The 15,661-nt window shown below is 44.2% G+C and overlaps 1 protein-coding gene across 1 annotated transcript in view; it reads left to right on the top strand.

Moving 5' to 3' along the window:
- Window positions 1-15,661, top strand: part of LOC148509305 (zinc metalloproteinase-disintegrin-like VLAIP-B) — a 76,126-nt gene that overhangs the window by 48,346 nt on the left and 12,119 nt on the right. The window contains exons 15-22 of the mRNA XM_088443228.1: window positions 1,168-1,264; window positions 1,375-1,519; window positions 2,345-2,425; window positions 3,728-3,803; window positions 10,871-10,964; window positions 11,936-12,032; window positions 13,055-13,129; window positions 14,631-14,693. Of these exons, the coding sequence (XP_088299354.1) occupies window positions 1,168-1,264; window positions 1,375-1,519; window positions 2,345-2,425; window positions 3,728-3,803; window positions 10,871-10,964; window positions 11,936-12,032; window positions 13,055-13,129; window positions 14,631-14,693 (728 nt within the window). The remainder of the gene's footprint in view (window positions 1-1,167; window positions 1,265-1,374; window positions 1,520-2,344; window positions 2,426-3,727; window positions 3,804-10,870; window positions 10,965-11,935; window positions 12,033-13,054; window positions 13,130-14,630; window positions 14,694-15,661) is intronic.

The raw sequence follows: 15,661 nt of genomic DNA, 5'->3' as shown, positions 1-15,661 counted from the left end.
TTCTTAACCGCCAACTTCACCAATGGAGTGTGTCTATTCATGAGGCTAGTTGACTACTTGGGGGTAAATTTACTAAGATTCGTGTTTGGTCGAGGTTGCAATCTCAAGTGACTTTTGCCATTTTGACCAATTCGCAAATGTACTAAAGACAAACTCGGGTGAGTTTGGGAGAGATTTCTCTACTGTATTTACACTGAAAAACTCGGGTGAGATTGCAAACACAATTAAATACACCATCGGCCAAACTCGAAAGTACTTTCACTGAAAAAGATACAACTCGGGAATTTACCAAGAAATTTACCATCTCTGTTCAAAGATTGGATAAACGGATGTAATGTATTCAACAGAACTCTGTACAGAAATGTTAATGACATTCATGTCATCTTATACTAACAAATATACTAGCATTCCTCTATGAATTGAAAACAATATAAAGTTAAATTCCCCCAAAAATATATAGTAGTATTGTTTAGACCCAGGTTGCTAGCTCTCTAGCTCTCTAGCCCGTGCCCATTGCACTATTTCTTCTGTCCTTGCACACATCCCCCCATCTCTCTCTCTCTCTCTCTTTCTCTCTCACACACACATCTCTGTCCTTGCTGTCCTCCATCTCTTTCTCATCTCTGTCTACCCTTCTGTCTGACTTTCTCTCATTCCTGTTGCCCCCCATTTCTTTCTCATCTTTATCCCCCTCCCCATCTCTCACTTTCTCATCTCTGTTCCCCTCCCCTGCCTGTCTTTATCATCTCTGACCACCCTCACCCTTCTGTACCTCTTATGTCTTTCACCCTTCCTCCCAGTTTATCTCATATCTTCCCCCATCGGTCTCTCTCATCTCTGCCCCCCCCGCCTTCCTCCATTTCTCTCTTTCTCATCTCTGTCAAACATCTCGGGAATTTACCAAGAATCATGATTACAATAACGGGTGTAGAGCTGTGAGGGGGAGCTCTAGTGCGCAACTGCTAGATGGACATTTTAGCCCATTCTGTTATAGATATAGAATGTTACTAGCAACACAATTAAAATTTGGATTTGATTGTAACTTGTAATTAAAATGTACAATGAAACTGTTTGAATCTTTTTTTTTAAAGCATCATTTTCAGGCTGTCACTCTATGAGCTAGGTGTGATTACCCCGTAAAGCCTATGTATTTTCTCCTTAATTTAGGGTCTGATACAGCAGATAATAGCTGCTTTCAAAATAACAGAAGAAGTGACTACGGTTATTGTCTTCAATCGGGAACTAAAATTCCTTGTGCAGCCGAGTGAGTACTGGGATCCCCAAGACTCCACCAGAAATATGTGAAGGTCCTGTGGTCAAGGGTTATATCTCAGGAACATCCATATCTTATCTCTGTTGTCTCTATGTATCTAGGGATGTGAAATGCGGAGTCTTCTACTGCAAGGGGGGAACTTCTGGTCCCATCCTAAATGTTGGTTATTACTCATTCTCATCAAACTGTAAATCCCTATACCCCGGGGAATTGGTGGAGGACGGAGCACGCTGTGGAAATGGAAGTGTGAGTACTTGTGGATCCTTTATTGATGACATATGTATGTATAAAAATGGAATGCTTTCTCCAAGTGCATCTGTTATCCCTCACACAATGGTGGAGGCCATTTTCTAGGCTAAAACTATGTTCAGCCTATGGATTCACTACGACGCGACTGAAAGATGAGGTAGAAAATGTCTCAGTGATGTCACTGGTTTCTAGTTGCCTGATATCTGAATTTATGAGAATGTGGCTTTGACTGCCTCCTGTTTGAACAAGGATTGAATACACTTTAATTCATTTCTATATGGTGAGCACCATGGGTACCTGTTAATGGAAGGTCCTGACTCCTCCACTGCTGTTGTGACTGCTCTAGGACAAGAACATTGCTCTTAAAAGGTCAGATTGGGGTCCTCATCTAAGCGTGCTGGAAAAAATAGGAACACCTGGTTGACTTCAACAATCTGGTGCTGTGCTCTTATATGCTGCTACATCTTGATTGTTTCAGACAGAAAGCATTATTATTGGTGCCCCTCCCATTTGTATGAATTAAACAGGCCAGCTAACAATGGAGAAATCCCCATTTGCACTGACAACATGGCTGCCTGTTTGCAGCACTATAGAGCTCAGGCCCAGACTATTAAAGGCATCAGTAGAATGTTTAGACTCCATGACACCGGTAGACTATTCTTTGCATTTTGGCTTTATTTTTTTAACTCAACCCATAATACATTTTTAGTTTCTCAATGGAAGTGATATAATGTGGTCTGGTAATGCTAGTACTGCTGTGTTCTTTTAATGAGTGTTGTCCCATGACCTATCTCTGACACTGAATAATATTTTTTTTTTCAGGTATGTATGGACGGGAAATGCATCAGTGTTGAAAATGCTTACAGAGCTACAGATTGCTCTGCCAAGTGCCCAGGAAATGGGGTGAGATCCGGGTGTAAAAATTGCTGTTCTAATGTGTCTAGTTTCATCATTGGTTCACTTTTGTCATTTAATTCTTAACCAGTTCTTCACCCTTAATTTGAATAATTGGTTTGGATGATGGTCGACACAGAAAAGGTCGACTCGAATTATCGCTGAGTAAAAAATGGTCAACATACAATGGTCGACACATGCTTTTTTTGTTTTGACAGGGTTAGGCATTTAACGGAGGGTTAGGGTTAGGCACTAGGAGGGACGCTTAGGTTTAGGCACTTTCCTTGACAGTTATGGTTAGGTACTAGGAGGGACAGTTAGGCACTTACCGGAGGGTTAGGCACTAGGAGGGACGGTTGGGGTTAGGCACTAGGAGGGACGGGTAGGGTTAGGCACTTACCAGAGGGTTAGGGTTAGGCACTAGGAGGGACAGTTAGCGTTAGGCACCAGGAGGGAGGGTTAGGCGCCAATGGGAGGGTTAGGGTGAAGACTAGGGTTAGAAAACAAAACATATCACATGTCGACCATTGTTGTGTCGACCATTTTGTGTTGACCTTTTGGCCTTTCTACCATTTTTTGTCTACCTAGACATGATCTATCTACTTCCTGTCTATCTTTTATACCAAACCCCTTACAGTATATAGTGATTTATGTAAGGAGAAGAGACGGGTGCCACTACAGGAGCCAGCCCGGACAGCAGAATCGCTAGTCATGCCCTTAACAAAGTACCATTTGCATGAAAGCTACATTTCTACAACATCTGAAATGACTTTACTATTATTTGCTATTAAAAAAAAACAGCATGATGAATTTATAAATGGACAGCTTTGTAGAATCCAAATTGTAAAGCTCAACAGAATGGCTGGCTCTATATAAATAAATGCAAATATATAATATACTGACGCTTCTAACAGGGAATTTTACATTGCAAACCAAAGTCGTCGTACTGCACCTTCCCAGAAATGCAGCGTCCAGCGAGCTGACGATTAAAACTAATAATCCTGCATCAATGCAAAACTACGTCACTGTAATTCACCTTTTTAGTTTAAAGCGAACATGGTGCAATAGAGAATATTTTATTGCCGTCATTTTGATACAACAGTAAGAGGCTGATCCTGAGTCCGGTGCATTGTGGCTATTTAGATCCCATTGTACGGAAAGACATATCCGCCAAAGATCCGTCCAATAATGCAGAGAAACACAAAAATGTGTAAATTCACATCCGCTCATGCGCTTTATGCTATCACTAGCTATTAACAGTCCATGCAAGGAGATCCGTCCCTAAGTTTCTCTACCTTGTTCTTCCTACAGGTTTGTGACCATGAAATGCAGTGCCAGTGTGAGGAGGGCTGGGCGCCTCCCAGCTGTGACACCAGAGTTGATTTTAGTAAGTGAATATTGGTGGATGGAAATATATTTATGTGTTAGGAAAATAATCCTAGATTATCCCATCTGCAGCAATTGTATGACATTGCGATGGTACATAAAGAAATGGTTCACAGTCAGAACCAAACCACACATAAAGTATAAGCGATAGGAAAGAATTCCGATCCTAAGGGGCATCATCATCATTATTGCCCTAAAGAAGATTTTCTCTGACAGATTGATTTTCGACCCAATTTATCAATAGAACTTAGTAGAGATGTGCGGTTCGGTTTCCCTGAAATACGAACACACCCAAACTTAAGGGGTCCGAGTCTAATCAAGTCCTAGTTCGGAATCACTTTGGGGTTCCAAGATGAACTGAGTCCTGGTTCAGTTCTGCAGTCAGTTCAGAACTCAGATTTGAAAACTGAACTTGGGTTTTGGATTGCATGTAAACAGGTCCAAAATAGCTGTTTTATCGATTATTTTGACGATTTTTTTAAATCGATTTTCATAGGTTTTTTAGGGATCCAAAACGAACCAAAACACTTGAGGGTGGTTTGGCCGAAAAACAAACACGATGATGAATTAGAACTTAAACCAAAAAACATGGGGATATCCTCTCACATTTCCACAAATTAGTCATGCTCAGCAACCTGGTGATACTGGCTGGTAGCGGTATGAGGAGATTTTCCACTTTGCCAGACGGTCCAGGTCTCCTATTGCACTTAGGGCCTGATTCAGCAAGGAACGCAGTTGCTAATACACACAAAATCGGTCGATTGTTGTGTTCTGTGCATGCATATGCATCGCAGTGCACGTGCGCAAACTACCAATTGCGATCGGAACTGCATTGGCAGTGGCTATGCAGACCCAGAGCAGAGTGATTGACAGGAAATGGCGTCTTGTTGGTGGTGACTGGGGGGGTGGTCTGGTGAACGCAGGTGTGCCAGTGTGTTTAAGTGGTGTGCATAAATTATCCACTGCGTGGCCATAAGCTGCCATAGCACTGATAGCGTGCGTGGCTGTTAGCAATTTCTGAGTAAGGTCAGGGCTTGTGCAAGTGTGATTATGGATCCGATGTTACTCGATGTTACCGATTGTTTCGCTATGTTACCCTAGTATATGGATGTAAGGTGTCAGGTTGCGATCGCAATGTGAATGCACACATTTAAATGGCTCCGCTGATATTAGCAACAGCGGGGCGTGCGTATAATCAGAATTGTGATTTGTAGTGAATCAGGCCCTGAATGCCTTAAGCTGGGTACACACTGACGGATATATTGGCTGATCAATTGATCGGCTAATATATCTGCTGCCCGTCAGCCAATGTGTACCCGCGATATGTCTGTGAACTACGTCATTCACAGATAGCCGATGGATAGATATGTCTGCAGACCACCCGTACACATGCAGCGGCAGCCACGGGGAGGGGGGAGGATACGCCCCCGGGGACCCGTCCCTTACTACACACTGTACACAGATGATGGTTGTTCAGTTTGTACGAACAACCATCATCTGCAGATACATCTGTTTAGTGTGTACCCAGCATAAACCTGGCTTTACAGTTGCTAATTAAAAAACAAATATATATATTTGTTTTTTTGGCAATTCCGAGTAGGATCCGAGTCTGGCTTAGGTTTTCCTGCCTGACTCGGAATCCAAAACGAGGCAAAATGTCACCCTCCTGCTGTCGGGTTCTCACGGGTTTTGGATTCAATAAAGGTCCCGGTGATAGGCGTGCCTTTTCATTCCAGCGGTGGCTCTTGTGGTGTTTGTGTCAGGGCTGTTCTGTGTCCATCCAGGGGCTGCTGTGTCCATGAAGGGGCTGCTGGCTGTGTCCGTCCAGGGGCTCTGCTCCAGTGTAAAAAAATAAAAGTAAAAAAAAAGTATTGTGACGCTGTAGGTCATACCGCAGTGTAATATTCATACAAGTATTGTGACGCTTCCGGTTGTACCGCAGTGTAATATTCATACACGTATTGTGATGCTGTAGGTCATACCGCAGTGTAATATTCATACAAATATTGTGGCGCTGCCGGCTGTACCGCAAAGTAATATTCATACACGTATTGTGACGTTGTAGGTCATACCGCAGTGTTATATTCATACAGGCATTGTGATGCTGCCGGCCGTACCGCAGTGTAATATTCATACACGTATCGTGACACTGCAGGCCATACCCTAGTGTATCTATTCAAATACTGTGACACTGCTGGCCATACCCCAGTGTATCCGTATAAGCACTGTGACGCTGCAGGCCGTATCCCAGTGTATGTTTCTGTACCCCAGTGTATCCATACAAGCACTGTGATGCTGCAGGCCATACCCCAGTGTATCCATATAAGCACTGTGCGTTTGTGCTGCTGCTCTAAGGCTTACTTTACTTTTTTTTGTTTCATACTGTATAAATAGGTATACTTGCAAAATAATCTTATGCTATTTTTCAACCTTGATTTGTAGATACCAACCTGGTGGGCTTTCCTTGACCATAACAGTCATGTTTGGTCAATGCAATAGTCAATGCAATGCAAGCACCAAATGGAGAGGCTATTTTGTGATGGTATCTGGAGATGTTCTCCTACCTCCCCTCCCAGCCTTCCCATACATAATCCCAGAAGCACAATGATAAAAGATGTTTAGTACCAGACTTTTAAATCCCTCTGCCCCCTTTCTGTTCAGAGCTTCCATTTTATGTGCTGTCACATTAATAGTTCATTCACCCATTCAAGTATCAAAATGGGCAGGTGTGACACCGGCATTACTCCTGTCGGTGGGAGGGTAACAAGGACAATTGAATCTTGCACATCTTTTCTTTGCATTAGTGGATGACAAACATTACTGTTATAGTTTATTAAACTGCCATCCTGCAGTGCCATTGTCTTTCCTAGTTGTGCCATGTTGGTAATTGAACTGCCACAGCCACTGAAGTCTTCAATATGCGGTTATTGGATGCCAAAATTGTCCAGAATTTTTATGGCCACAGACAGCATCGCCTGCATGCCCCTTTAATTAAAAAAAAAAATGCAGAACCACCAAAGAGCTCAACTGGGGGCAAGGACTCATGTGAATGATTAAAGATTTTTTGGAAATGCCTCCCCTCCTCCCTCATAAATTTGCTTCGGAATCCAAAACTTAAATAAAATTTACTGCAAATAAACCCTTCCTTTCCCTGTCTTCAACTACATACATACTCCAACTTCCTCAGGCCTCAGTCTTGATTAATAAAAAACATTTGTTTCCTGATGTGCCTGTTGGAAGTTGAACTGCCACAGCCGCTGAAGTCTTCTACATGTGGTTGCTGAATGCCAAAAAGGTCCAGAAATGTTTATGGCCACAGACAGCATCCCCTGTATGCCCCTTTCATTTAGAAAAAAATTCTGAACCACCAAGTTGATTGGGTGGGCAAAACATGGTAGATTTTAAATGTACCCAGTTTTTTTAATTGCTCCCCCCCAACACCAACCGGTTGCCCCAGTACTTTAGTGAATTGATAGGCTGTTATAAATAACGGTTCAGCTCAATAAACGCCTGCCTTCTTTGTATGTAGCTGACTCTAAGTTGAATAACTGGATAATGTAGATGGTTAGTGCCATGCGAGATACCAGAAATATAATATCAGCAGCAGAGCATCTTACTGTCAGGATTTGTGCTATAAAGTGCAAATACGTTTAATACAAAAATTAATTGTGTATATTGGTCACATGCATACATATTTACATGGTACATACCGTGCAAAGTAGGCTGATGTAACCTGAGGCATGCCACCCACTTCCAGCAGGCCCTGCAAACAGCATGGATTCTGGGAGTTGTAGTTGCTTTCCTCTGATGTAAACAGCAAGTCTTGGTCCCATTATCCCTAACAACCTCCCTCCCATTATCCCTAACAACCTCCCTGAGCACAAAGTAAATGTCTGTTTACAGTGTGTACTATTAAGCAGCACCTCCACAAGCAAGGCCACCACATTTCTATTAGAAGTATAAAAATCCTCCTCCAGATCAAAGGTGTCTTTCAGGAACTGAAGAACTTGATCCTACAATGATCCTCCCTCATAAATTTTCTTCAGAATCAAAACATTAAAATACATTTACAAACTAATCAATCCTTCCGTCCTTTCCTGTCTTCAGTCCATAAACATACTCCAACTCCCTCTGGCCTCTGACCTAGTTCTTGATTAATGAAAACACTCTTGGTTTTTAAACTTCCTATGGGGTCGTATAGTTTATTAAACCTTCATCCTGACTACCACTGCAGTGCCATGTTTGTGCTGCCCACTGCTGTCACTTAGCTTAGTCAGCCATCTAGCTCGATGTAACCTTTTGGCCTAAACTGGATATAATCAATATTGTGAGCTGTGATGTGGTCAAAATTGACTGGAAATGACTGGAAATAAATGTTATTAAGGTTAATAATAATGTAGGAACAAAAACAGGCCCAAATTATGTGATTTCAGCTGTTTTTATGATTTTTTAGAAATAAATACAGATCTAAAGCCAAAACCAAGATATGCAAGGGCAGTTTTGGCAAAACCAAATCCAGATTCAAAACACGAAGGAGATACAGATCTAAAACCAAAACATGGGGGTCGGCGCACATCTATAATATACAGTATATAAATATATATATATTAGAGATGTGCGCTGGACCATTTCTTGCTGGATTCGATTTTGGCTCTGTTTCATTGTGGTTTTGGATTTGGATTTGCCAAACATCCATGACTGGTTTTGGATTTGGATTTGCATTATTTATTAAAGATTGACAAAAAAAGCTAAACTCACATAATGTGGGCCTTTGTTTGTTCCTAGAGCATTATTAATCTCAATAACCTTCATTTCCAGTCATTTCCAGTCAATTTTAACCCCTCACAGCTGCATGGAGTCAGACCGCTTTACGCACACACTCTGGGCTACTACAGCGTACTGGGGTGCTGTGCACAGTACAAATAAATACAACAATTTGGTTTTAAGAACTGGCAACTTGGCTCACACTGCGTGGAGTCCGACCGCTGTTACAGATATGCTCTGGGTGCAGTGCACAGTACAAACAAATACAACTATATTTATTTTTAAAAACTGGCAGCTTGAGTGCAGTGCACAGAACAGTACAAATACAACCATTTGTATTTTTTTTAACTTGGAGTCACACTGTGAACGCAGTGAGTGGGGCCTGCAGACTAAGTGCAGCAACACTGTGATGGAATTAGACTAAAGGGACTGAACACAGCTTGTGGACGGACACAGCCCAGCCACTTAGAGATGGACACAGTGACAGCACAGCCCCTTAGAGATGGACACAGCCCCAGCAGTACAGCCCCTTAGAGATGGACACAGCCCCTTAGCGATGGACACAGCCCCACTTGGGTACCACAGAGCAGAGTGCAGCATTCAGAAGCATGACTGGACTGGAGTGAATGGCCCGAGTCCCGGCTGCGGCACCTTATATAGAATCAAAAAACAGCGAGAATCCAACGCCGGGAGGATGACGTTTGGCCTTGATCGGGCATCCGAGCCTGGCCAGAAACCCAGAGCCAGGACTTGGATGCGGCTCGGATTAAGAAGTTTGGAGTGGTCCAGATTCAAGGTAATCTGGGCCGCTCATCTCTAATATAGATAGATAGATAGATAGATAGATATGAGATAGATAGATAGATAGATAGATAGATAGATAGATAGATAGATAGATAGATAGCCATCTATCTATCTATCTATCTATCTCTCCTATATCTATCTATCTATCTATCTATCTATCTATCACTATCGGCATCCTGAGATGGTGACAGTGATTGGAGGTGAGCAGCAGTACTTGTACCACTGCTGTCCTTGTTCCATGGGCTTTCCCTCAGATGGCTATTGGTTGCAATACTCAGCAATAGCCGGGTTGGGTACGAGATCCAGACAGTCGGGATGCTGACGTACAGGATGCTGACAGTGGCATCTCGACAGTCAGAATCCCGACACCGTAAGCTAAGTAGCCTAACCCTAACCCCTAACCCTCTCCCTAATCCACCTTTCCCGCATTATAACTCCAACCCCCCCCCCCTCTGCAGCCTAACCCTAATCTTCTCCCTAGTGCCTAACTCTGAACCTAACCCTCTCCCTATCCCTAATACTTACCATCGGAATGCCGGGGGTGGGGATTCAGGCGCCGTATTCTGAGCGCCGGCATCCCGACTGACGGGAGAGTGACTACATCCCCAACAGCCACCACTGGTGATGGCCTTTAATAAATATGACAGAACCTTACCTCCAGAATAGCAATATCCACCAGAGATAAGGCTGTGTAACCTGTAATTTCTCCAGAATGTACAGAATTGCTCAGTAGTTTACATATTTACAAATTAGCTGTTTTAGTAGGTGAAGATCCTGAACAATCTAGGTTGATATCATCAGAAGCAACAATGATATATAGGACTGCTTAAAGCCTTTCTCATACCATTTAAGGATCTATTAATAAAAAATATTCGCTAATAAAAAATCTGTATCACTACATTTCGCGGGAATACAGATTTAGTTCACCGTGTTTGACCAATCTTAGCGCTACTGGTGAAGGGTTCGGTAAAACGCATATGCACTGGGAGCAGCCGCGCAGGTGACCTGTAGCTTCACTTTTTGGGGGCAAAGCAAAGCCTTTGCAGATTGGCAAGTATCCTTTCTCAAGGTGACATTACCCAGCAGCGCCCATAGACATCTATGGGGACGTAGGTAAGATCTATGGGGATAGAGGAGACAGTGAATGAGCTGCTTGCATTTAATACAGTGTTTCCCATGTCCAGTTCTGAGGGACCCCTAACAGTGCATGTTTCCAGGGGACAACTGGCATAATTAGAGCAACTAGTGGACTTTTTAAAATGTATTAGACAATTATGAATACACATATGCACCAACAAGTAAGTATGGAAAACATGCACTGTTAGGGTGTCCTGAGGACTGGATATGGGGCACACTGGTCTAGTACTGTAAGTGCAGTAATAAATATTGTAATTCAGAGCAAGTTCAGTTTGTGAGATATATCAGGTTATTCTAAATATTGTAAGTTCAATAAATAACATACAGTATGATTAAATATAATCTCCTGCTTTGTTCCCACAGACTATGGCTACATTGCGCTCATTGTCATCATTCTATTGGTCCTTATAGTCGCTGGATTTCTGCTATACAAGAGGACACAGCGGAGGAAGCAAAGGTATGACTGGGATAAGTATAACAAGTGGGAAAGCCAGTCCTTGCACCACAATACATGTAAATGATTAACTATAAATGAGATACAGATAATACTTAATTAGACCCTTTTCCTCATTTCAGCTTTTTTCTGGTCAGTGTCTGCGTTCAGTGAACAACTTTCTTTGTGTGTCCTCACCATACGGGGATATGGGGAAGCTAAAGAAAACAGTAATCCCAATAGTGTAGTATTAACATTTCCAACAGACCAATCCACCGGAATCCGTATGGAAGATCGACAATAGGTCCACACCACATAGTCGACATGCAATAGGTCCACATAGTCAAAGGGTCGACTAACAAATGGTCAACAGTGCAGAAGGTTGACAGGGTTAAAAGGTCAACAAATTTAAATGGTTGCCATATAAATGGTTGACACAAGTTATTTTATGGTTAGGGTAAGACTGCCAGAGGGGACGGTTAGGGTTAGGCATTAGGGGAGGGTTAGGGTTAGGCATTAGGGGAGGGTTATGTTTAGGCAGTAGTGGGAGGGTTAGGCTTAATCATCATAGGAAGGGCTAGAGTCAAATTGCAAATGTTTGTGTCGACCAGTTGAACCTGCCGTCCTTTTAACCCTGTAAACTTTCGGTACTGTTGATCATTTGTCAGTCAACCTTTTGACTATGTCGACCTAGTGTATGTTTGCCATCTGGTGTCAACCTATTGACTGTCGATCTTAACATTGTCGATCTATTATTATACCACACCCCAATCCACCATATCACAATTCAAGGAATTCTGTTTAAATTAAACTTTAATTGTCTGTGTTAGCTGCTGTATGCTATGGGCTACGCAAAATGTACCGGGAGAGGGTTCTGCCAATATCAACGATAAGACATTACAATTAACGAGTCTAAAACGTAATAAATATGCCCCTTAGTGAGAGCTGGCAGCCGAGTGTACGCCTCTGTATATATTGCTCTTCCTGTATTTCAGGAGACCTGCAGGTGCTACCTCAGGTGTGACCAATCCCGCCTTCAACATCCAGAATCGGACACAGCAAGCACCATTACCCTATCCATCTACCCCGCAGGTAAGTGAGAGGTGTCATTTGAGATGGACGCACACTTGTGTTTCTGTTTTATTCGAGCAAACCATTCTGTGCAACCGCACCTTTATTCAATTGTGGCGCACACGTTATCCAATCGCTTTGTATGTTTTGGAGCAACGAGAGTCTCTTCAGTTCATGTTACTAGAGGGTTGTTAGACATTGATCATGCGATTAGAAATCTGCAATCATAGACCTTAGTTTATAAATGCATGTGATGTAACCTACTGTATTATCATACTGTGAAAACAGTCATGTATTTACACAGAGTCTGGGGATACATGCTTTATGACAGACAGATCACATATATATCCCTGCTTGACTCCTCTTCTGTAGTGTCTGGGAGCCTCCCAATTTTAGAGAGCTCTCCCAGGAAAAGTAAACAGCGTTAGATAACATTCCTGCATCCTATTCACTTCTGCATGATGGCACTATACATGGTGCCACCAACCACAGTTGCCTGTGTGGTCTCACCCTCCAGAATTTCCCAGAGAGTAAACCAAAGTTGGCAACTATGGGTACATTACAGCAGTATGAGGGGAACATTGGGCCAGATTCAGACCCGCTCGCGAGCAGGTCGATGTTAGGTCGACAGCTCGCCCGGTTTTGGAGGCGTGGCGTGGAGGTGGGTTCACAAACTGAGGCATTCCCATGCGAACGCCTGCCGTTTGTGGGCGGCCCCATTGACATCACCAGTGAGTCACTATTAGAGTCAGAAGCACTCTGGGGCTTGCGGCCACGAGACCCAACCACAAGGGTCTCGTCGTAAGCCCGATGGTCGCGATGGTCTTGACCATCATCCTGGCCGCTCACAATAGCTGTGGGTGGTCACCCACAGATATGCAAGCGGCCAGGAGGCTGCTCCAAAAAAAACTAAAAACGCCCTGATTCAGAGCGGGCGCTCTTTCAGAGCGCCTGGCTCTGAATCAGGGCCTTTGTCCCTACAATATAACACTTGTTGTTCCTAATGTATTGGAGGGTCCTAATTGTCACGTTTATTCCTGTAGACACAGATTACGTATGATACTGCAGCGTACCCTCGTCAAACACCTTCCCAGTCTCAGCAACCACAGGTTCCTAACGTAAGTATAGAGCAGGAAGTTCCCTCCTGCAGTCAGTGTATGGGAGAGTATCTTGCATGAAATCACTCTGCACATGCCCAGAAAAGTGGGGGCACATATATTCGCCTACTGTGTGCTTATTTGCGTGATTCTGTCACTTACGCCAGCCTTCACCTGGGAAGGCAGAATGGGAGAGGAAAGGGGCACTCTTACACAGTCCATGTACTCAATTGTGAAGTTATGCAAACCAGGACACAGGCGACAATCAGGACACAGACGCCAATTCACCTAAAAGCCCCCATACATCAGCAAGTGATTGCAGCAATCGTGCAATTTGTAATCGATTGTGTATAAAAAAATCTTTCCCCTTTTCAATGGATTGCAGATTGCACGATTGCTGCAATCAATTGCTGATGTATGGGGGCCTTTAGAATAGAAAGGGTTACCAGGCCAGGTGCAATCAGCGGATGATGGTCACCAGCACCACTGTTAGTGATTGCCTGTTTGTGATCCACCGATGACCCTGATTGGTGTTTCCTTCATTGCTTGGGCATATGTTATATACTTTTGTTTTGCTTGTTACAGTAATTTTATTTTGTGATTAGTTTTCTTGTATGTAAGACAGATTTGTTTCTGCAGTATGAGAGAAGTGTTTGTAGTTTTATTGATGCCTAATGGCAAATGTGTGTTACTATTACCCCTTTTACACTGGAGCTAAAACCCGGGTTTTTGAAGTGTTAACCCGGGCAGCTCCCTGGTGTAAAAGTGGAGAGAGTTGGATCGCCGGGTCGAGTGACCCGGCAATCCAACCCAGGTAACTAGCAGGGTTTAACATGGGCGTAGCCTGTGAAACCCTGCTGTGAGAACAGCGCACTCCGGGTCACGATGACCTGGAGTGCGCTGCTAGCTGGCCGATTGGTCCGGCTTCAGTGGCGCTTGGAGATGACGTCATCTCCAAGCGACCACTTTCACTCCGCAAAAGCCGGGTCTATGCAGACCCGACTGCGGTGTGAGCGGCGCTGACTCAAGAATATCCCGAGTCGGCGCCGGCAAAATTCCGGGTCTGATCCGGGTAGGAACTTTGTTCCAACTCCGGGTCAGACCCGGAATTTAGGTGGAAAAGGGGTATATGTGTGGGTGTAAGTGCATGTGATGTATGCCTGGTGTAAACCATTTGCATACGCTTCTGGTGCTGACCTGCACGTCTCGTGTAATCACTGCCGCTCTGCATGTACATTGTTAGGGAATGCAAATTGCAATTTAGTGCACAGCTGCGGTCAGATCTACATCAGCCCCTTATTTGGTGACTGTGGCCCCGCACATACACTCAGTGTTTGCTACTCATCTCCCTGCAAATGGTCTGTGACCAGAGTATCAGGGGAGGTGGGCAAGGAAGTGAGCTGTGGTCCATCTCTGTCACGTTCTGTCTGAGATGGGGTCACAAATACCTCAGGGCTGTGGACAGAAGACTGACCCTTGTTCATGGATTCATCTAATTTTGCCCTTTCTGTTTTAATTTCAGGCATTTCAGAAGCCATCCTCTGTCCCTCAATCCAGACCACCATACCCTCCATTCCCAGCACAGGTACACCACCGCGCCATGTCATAAACACAAGCAGAGGGACTTATTTATTAGGAAGGATGCACATGTATTCTTCACATTGTGTGGTATATTACAGCAGTGCAAAAGTGCTGAGAGAGGATAGTATTTACAGGTCACCACTTCACAAAGGTACAGAGGGATGGTAGCAGACAGCAGCATTTATTTACTGGGTGACAGGAAAGTGTAAAATGGTAGAAGAGAGCTTAGCAGAGCAGCAGAAACTGACAGCGTTATATAGTGAATGAAAATGTTATAAATGGATAGTAGTGCTAAGCAGGGGCGCCGAGAGGGGGGGGGGAGCGTGTACAGATTACCCGAGCCCGGGCTTCCTGAGGGGCCCGGCGGGGGCCTGGCTGGGGCCCGCGTCCGACGCCGCCCCCCCTCCCTCACAGCAGCCCAGCACACAGCGTGTGCTGAGCTGCAGTTGGAGACTGCTCGCGGCTGCTGAGCAGCAGCCACAGCAGTCTCCTATGCCTGTGCGGGGGAGCGACCACACTGATCGCGCCCCCCCCTGGCTTTGCGCCGGGCTGAGGGGGCTCAGAGCGCCCCCCTCCCCGGCGCACAGCGCTGCTTTGCGTCGCTGCAAATCTTTTTAGTTTAGTTTTTTTTCGCCAAGGGGGCGTGGTCACGCCTCCAGAGATTAGGCCACGCCCCCTATTACCGCGGCCCGCCTTGGCTCTTGGCGGCCCTGGTGCTAAAACAGTCAGATTACTCACCATTCAATAGTAGTGGTCAGCAGCAGGGACGTGCAGTCAGGGTAGGCAGGGTAGGCAAAGCCTCCCCTGTCATACTCCTAAGATTTGATATAAAAATTATTAGAACAATACAAAGAAGATATTTATAACTTATAAACATATTCTTTGTTTATTGTAATCATTTTATAGTTAACACTCACCAGCTTTGTGGAACTACCTGGGATTGCAGGGAGACAAGAGATGAAGCATGAACAG

This window comes from Taudactylus pleione, unplaced genomic scaffold (genome assembly GCF_031769625.1).
Source record: "Taudactylus pleione unplaced genomic scaffold, aTauple2 ptg000329l, whole genome shotgun sequence".
NCBI lineage: Eukaryota > Metazoa > Chordata > Amphibia > Anura > Myobatrachidae > Taudactylus > Taudactylus pleione.
The sequence above is the reverse complement of the archived record's forward strand: the minus strand, read 5'-3'. Positions and strand labels throughout refer to the sequence as shown.